This window comes from Pangasianodon hypophthalmus, chromosome 28 (assembly GCF_027358585.1).
Source record: "Pangasianodon hypophthalmus isolate fPanHyp1 chromosome 28, fPanHyp1.pri, whole genome shotgun sequence".
Lineage (NCBI taxonomy): Eukaryota > Metazoa > Chordata > Actinopteri > Siluriformes > Pangasiidae > Pangasianodon > Pangasianodon hypophthalmus.
In genome coordinates, this window is record NC_069737.1 from 15,034,144 (window position 1) to 15,040,778 (window position 6,635).

General features: G+C 38.3%; 1 protein-coding gene across 1 annotated transcript; it reads right to left on the bottom strand.

Annotated features, from left to right (window-relative positions):
- Window positions 1–1,993: 1,993 nt before the first annotated feature.
- helt (helt bHLH transcription factor) lies at window positions 1,994–6,160 on the bottom strand. The gene is made up of 4 exons (XM_026947712.3): window positions 5,504–6,160; window positions 4,044–4,148; window positions 3,637–3,733; window positions 1,994–2,493 (listed from the first exon to the last, which is right to left on the bottom strand). Exons 1-4 carry the CDS (start codon window positions 5,531–5,533, stop codon window positions 2,081–2,083), a joined length of 645 nt encoding a protein of 214 aa, XP_026803513.1. The 5' UTR covers window positions 5,534–6,160; the 3' UTR covers window positions 1,994–2,080.
- Window positions 6,161–6,635: the final 475 nt, after the last annotated feature.

The window sequence follows — 6,635 nt, forward strand, 5'->3', positions numbered from 1 at the left end:
CCGGTGGCCTGACTCACGGCTTTTCCACCCCTAATCCCGAGCACAGTGGAGAATAGCGCAGCCTCATTTGCCTAAATACGGCAAGAAATACAGGAACTTGTGCAGAATTAGACAGGAGTGATCTGTATGGCAACAGAAACATCACTTTATAGTTTCACAATAACTGACATTTCAAAATATCTTGTACAGTGGATAAAGTGAGAATAATAGCAAAGCAGCAGTGATAAGACAGCTTATTATTTGGCGCAAATCTGAAGCCCCATTAAACTTTCGACAAACATGCCAGACAAACTGAAGAGTTGTTTACAAATGTAGCTAAAACGAATCACTTCCCATCTAGCTAACCGACACATTCGTGCTCGTAAGGTACCAGAAGTCATATTGTGGTTAGACTTAGCTAGTGTAGCATGACCTCACAGTTTATCTATCTAGCTTCAAAGCCATTTAATCCCAATCCACTAGGGCTAACATGCTAGTTAGCTTTAGTCTAGCTGTGTTATTCAGATATGTTCATCACCAGAAAATTAGCTGCTGCTAGTTTGGGTGTCATCCTCAGGAAAGCTAAAAAAAAAAAAAAAAAGAGCCAATGCTAAAGAGGAAACAGATGACATTTATAGTTACCAAATGATGTCATGAATGTGATGAAGGATCCTTTTTTTATTAAAATGAATCTTTAAAGGATTTCTAAAGCAGTTACTACAAAAATACTAGTTTCACAGTGTTTCATGAACTTCAAAATGGAGTCAAAGGTTGTAAACCTATGAGTGACAGGATGGGGAAATAATTATATGTGTGTATTTAGAAGGAGGTTAACTTGCTTGCTAATACCCACACTCCCCCCCACCACCGGTTATTGACCGATCCAGTTTGTTGTTTGCCTTATATTTAAATATAGGTGGAAGAGTCCAAGTCATTGTAAGGGGGGAGGACATCGTATTTGCCTCAATGCTCTAGGAAAGAAGCTTATTGTCAATCAATGAGTCTTAGACCAACAAACTGATCTGCAGAATCCTGAGAGCCGATGGAGTGAGAAGGCTAATGTGGCTAACAAGAAAGGGAAGCTTTTAGTTGCCAGTTTAGCATTGTGCAAATCTGGTGACTGACTAGATGGTGTAGTTAGCATCCAAGGGAGGAAGTAACACAGTATAATTATTGGTTTGGTTTTGTATCTGTATTTTACTTTTGACTTTTACTTCCTAGATTTAAAAAAAAGAAATTCAGAAAAATCTCTACTTTCCATACACTAAAGTTTCATAAGTCATAAGCTGACTTTAATTTTTTGCTACGTACACTTTGTATTTATCAATTGTAACAGCCAGCTATTAGCATTCAGCTAGTTCGTATTGTCAGGAGTTCTTATCATGCTAGCTAGCATCTGAAAGTCTTAGCTAATGTTTTCCCACATTCTTTGGTTCCCTGGTGAAAGAGACACTCATTTACCAACAGAAACTAAAATTTGAGGCATCTTTTTCTTTTTTGAATCTTTTTTGTACTTTTCGTTTTGGACTTTGAGTAAATTTATGAGTTTATACTTTTCTACTTTAACTTGAGTGAAGAAGTTGAAGCTTCTTTTACCAGAGGATTTATTTAGATGACTAACTGCACTTTTACTTGAGGAAATTATTTGTTCTGTTCATTCTGTTTTCGCTAATCAGATCAGAGAGGGGAAATAAAATGAAAAAAATCTTCGAGCTTCTGGGAAACACTCCCCCTTCTGAACTAAAGTTTCTCGCACTATAGCTATATTTTTTAGTCTGATGAGCTACTTTCAGCTATATAATTTACAGAAGTATATGTGATTGGTTAAAACATACCAGAGGATCTGTTACAGAAATCGAATCGGCATCAGAATTAAACACTGCAGTTCAAGTCGCCTACTGTGAGGTGCTAAGATTTATTCTTAAAAACACTTCGGCTTTATTGTACAACACAAAAGCAGAAATGCAATGAAATTTTGCTGCTCAAACGAAGTCATCCCAGAGATTTTTTTTTACAAAAACATGTTTATTTAATTTGAATATCTAGATTCTCATTTGAAATGTGCACATATAAATTAAACACAAATAAACAAACAACCAATCTACAGTGCGACATGTGGCGTCGTGTGCAAGCTGTGTGAGTGGCTCATGAAGTTCATGTAATGGTGATGGTCCAGTCCGTGCTGCTGCGGGTAGGCGAGCGCCGAGCCGTGCCAGGATAAATGCCCGCTGTGGCTTTGCTGGAAGACGGGTTCGCTCGGGTTCTGATGGCACTCTGGCGGAGAGCGTAGCTGACACAGGAAGTCTACAGGCTCGGGCGAGGTAAACGCAGACTCGTAGCGTGAGCCGAACACGGGCTCTGAAACCACCTTGGACTGCAGGAAGGCCAGGATGCGAGCGTACTTGTTGTCTTTGGTCTCTGTGCGCTCCACCGTGGTCAGGTAGTGCACCAGGTTCTTCATGCACTCGTGGTAGCCGTAGTGGAAGTAGTTGGCGAACTCGCTCAGGAGCTCTCCTGCAGGTACAATTACAACAAATTAATAGCAATTTAATTGATTGGTGAAAGCAGTTAATTGATAGATGCTCTGGGAGAACATTTCAAAATTGTACAAGCCAACAACTGGGGGCTTCTCTTTTAGACAGCTGTTAACCATCCGAGAAACCCCCTTTTTTTCTAAGAGTGTATGGGTGTCAGAATAATGTTTGTATTGTCATGAGGCAAAAAATGTACATGCCATTCTGAATGAATTCATTGCCTAATATAAATCAATTAAAAAAACACAATTCCTAAACTTTTTAAAAACTTTTAAAAATATATATTAATACATTTTGTATTACATTTGCCAGTAAATTCTGTTTATTTAATTGTGCTTTAAAAATATTGGCCAAAGTGATGCACATACTAGGGGTTTAAACCTCAGTCTTCCAGACATATCCATAGGATACGATTTTAATATTTCAACACATTACGATACATTTCAATTCAATATAGTATCCTCCAATCGATATCTGATAACTTTGTTCAGACTCTAGGCCTACTGGTAGCTAGCGAATGATGAAGACTTACAGAAGGACTATTTTAAAAGTATCCGAGTTACGGGCAAATCACCTTGTCAGCCTGTTAAATAATTTACACATTAGTTTAAATATTATTTTACACACCAGTTTTTTTCTCCTTTTTCGATAATAATTGATTCATAATTGTTGTGTCAATTAATTTCTATTGTTGTCTTTGATACAAATTGTTGGGCATATTATAATTAAGACATGAATGTAATATTAGACTATAATATTATTATTATACTGTATTATATTATATTATATATTTAATATATTGCATGAACAAGACAAAAATTTTGAACGCATATTAAGTAACGGATGTTCTTTTGGACTCATGTATCAGGCAGTGAGTAGCCAAGTATTAGAAGTATTTATAAGTATTAGAAGTATGACTGGAATAATGGTAAGGAATCATTACATGTACATTTGCTATTATATTTTTTAAGAAATTTGAGCATCTACCAAGTCATTTGAGATCCCAAACTGAGCCCTACTAGTATGATGTAAGGAACCATTTGGGTCACAGTTGCCCTGGATGAAGCAAGAAATAAAGTACAGCTGAGAGATGGAGAGCATGAAGACTTGTCCAGTGACGAACCTTTTTCTCTCCCGCGGGGAAAGTCGGCTGAGTGCAGAGCGCGCAGGTATTGTACTGTCATCTCTAAAATCTCTGCCTTTTCCAGCTTCCCACAATTCTGTATGATATGATAAGATAAGATAAGATAAGATAAGAGCTTGTTAAGGACATGGACAAGCAAAAATGTAGAAGTTTATTGTATACATAAAAACATGGACTCTATAAAAGTTAGATTCACGTTGATGCACATCACTGATATACTACTGAATACTTCCAGCATAGTTTCATGCATTAATTGTAATAATTTAGTATACTCCTTCCCAGACAGATGGATAGATGATTAAAAAGAGAGTTACACATTAAACACAGCAAAGGATTTTTTCACACAGAACTTTTTGTGCCAGTAATGTGCAGCGATTTTGCGGTACCTGTTTGGCCAGGGCCATGGGGACGGTTTTGCCGAGTTCATTCAGACAGCGGTTGATGCGATCTCTCCTCCTCTTCTCGATCACCTTGTGTGAGACAGGTGTTCTCTGCAGGAAAGCAGTTAACGTAGTGAAAAATACTGCAAACTCAAGTAGCTTGATTGTTCATCTTTTTTTAGCGTAGCTAGGAGAAGCTACAGTAACAAACAGTAACGTGATACATTGCTGGATTGCTTGACAAGCAAGACAAAAACAACAATTTATTCAGTGGTGTAATGTTTATTAACTCAGTAATGAGGAGCTTTGTGACATTTTGAGTTTCTGCATCACAAATTACACTTAAATGTCATTATATCAGCTTACTGATTTTTTTTTCTTTCTAAAATCACTCCTATGTATTGATACTTAATAACATTTTCCAGTTTGCGAAAGCAGCTCTTATCACAGTAAAGCAATAACATGACTCTTTTAGTAATGTGTCAGTGTTATATTACTATTATTAAAGTACCACTGTCACATATAGCAGAAATCTTAATGTGTTTTGTGTATGTTATTTAACTAAATATCTAAAAGAGATTTTCACAAAGCGCCAAGATAATGAGCTTGTCTGTCTCTTCATGATATTAAATATTATCTATAAATAGGTCTAAATGTGGCAACTGATTTAAAGAAGTTTGCTATTACCAGTGAGCCAACATTGACCCATTTCCCACTCAACATACAGACCTAATGAGCTGCTTTTAAACTAAGATAACATTCATTTGTGCATACTTTCTCCTCATTATTGACGGCAGACACAGATTCTCTCAAAAAGAGTGGATGAGAAGAGATTAAAACAATGATTTCAATCCATTTCTGCTTTAAAATTCACGAATTAGTCTATATTTAAATATATTTATTGATTAAATGCGTTATGGATGAGCAGGACGCGTGCGCGTGCGTATGGTCTTTCCGGTCACGCGCTGGTTTCCTTTCAAAAACATTATTTTGTGCACATTTTCAAACACGTCCTGAAAAGTGTCAAGTCAATAAAACCGTCATGCATGGAATTAAATAGCAAACACAGAGGAGTGTATTGCATTTGTAAGCTCCATGCACGCGCTGGTTCGGACACAAGCGCGCGGTTTGGGACGCGACCCATTTGGCGCAGTTTAACTCGCATCTAATAAGGACTTTATAAAAAACAGAAAGGTTCCTGGGAAAAAGTTTTTTTAAGATCTTCTTTGGCTGTCTTTCCAGCAGAACCCTTGTTCTTGGAACATGAATGGATTTGAAAGAACCCCAAGAAGATCCATTATTAACTAGAGTGATGTGCAACAAAATAGATTAGTGAAGCAAATCCACTTGGCTGGTTAGTTTGATTTGTTTGTTTGTTTGTTTGTTTTTTAAATAAATGTGCACAAAATGATCCTATATGTTTATATGTTTAAATGCCGTGCGCGCGCATCTGGAGCGCATCTTACCTTGCGGTCCTTCATCTTTGAAGCCATCATTTCTTGGGAAATGCAAATAAAAGCAGTTATTTAAGATTTCTGCCAGTGATCCAGAAAATGTGCTGCGCACTGCACTGTAGGGTCCTGTGTGAGACTGAGCCTGAGACTGAGGTGTGTGTGTGTGTCTGTGTGTGTGTGAGTGCAGTCTCTTTATAAAGCGGATTGTGCGCATGCATGGCCTCCCAAATGATTCCTCAGGGATTAAGGCGAGAAAGCTCTGTTTTTTTGGTTAATGTGCTCGCTTATAGGATCAGTTAAAGTGAAAGAGAGAGAGAGAGGGGGAGAAAAACCTGAAACCGTGGGCTCGAGAGCCTAAGGAAAGGGGGGCAAGTGCTGTTTTGTTAATCCACGTGGCTGTCTCATGGACACGTGATTATCTGAAGGGACGTCATCCGAGAGCGCGCGGAGAGGAAGACCGCAGTCAGTGCGCGCGACTGAAACCCGCTTTCTGGTTGTCTTCCAATCGGGTTATAGGTCTGGGCTCGTGCACTAGATACCAGACTCTGTTTTTTAGTAAGAGCATTGCCGCGTGCGTGAGCACGTGAGCATTTAGTTGGTGCATGTTTCAATCGGAGCGCACTTTTGGTGCCATCGTGTCCAAAATGGCGCCCTATTCCCTACTTCCTATTCCCTACTTCCTATTCTCTACTTCCTATTCCCTATTCCTTACTTCCTACTCTCTACAAAGTGCATTTTGGGAAACATCATTTAGACAGTGATCTAAGATCTAATGCAATGCAAACTCTCGGAACTAAAGGTACCATAGTGTGGTGCCATGAATGAAATGTCTGGTGCATGTGGAGTACCTTTAATTTAAAAAATAATAATAATAAAATAGAGCTTAAAAGGTGCATTAGTGGCCCTTAAGCACACGTTATGTACCTTAAATAATTTCTAAAGGTGTATAGATACATGCTAAAGATGGAAATCATGCAGGCTTAGTGGTACCATCACCATCATCATCATCATCATCATCATTTACTGGTACCTTTATTTCTGAGAGCGAGATTTCATGAGTGCGCGATGCTCCAAAACTGCTAAACTTGTAAATCGTGCATGGGGGAAAAAATATTGGCACCCCTTGTCCGAGTAACTGCACTTT

Bases quoted from the DNA above. Each gene is read 5' to 3' on its own strand.
- helt (XM_026947712.3), bottom strand. From the start codon at position 5,533: ATGATGGCTTCAAAGATGAAGGACCGCAAG. The intron at 4,149-5,503 runs GTAAGATGCGCT...GCTTTCCTGCAG, and splicing joins CAAAGATGAAGGACCGCAAG to AGAACACCTGTCTCACACAA. The intron at 3,734-4,043 runs GTACCGCAAAAT...CATATCATACAG, and splicing joins CCATGGCCCTGGCCAAACAG to AATTGTGGGAAGCTGGAAAA.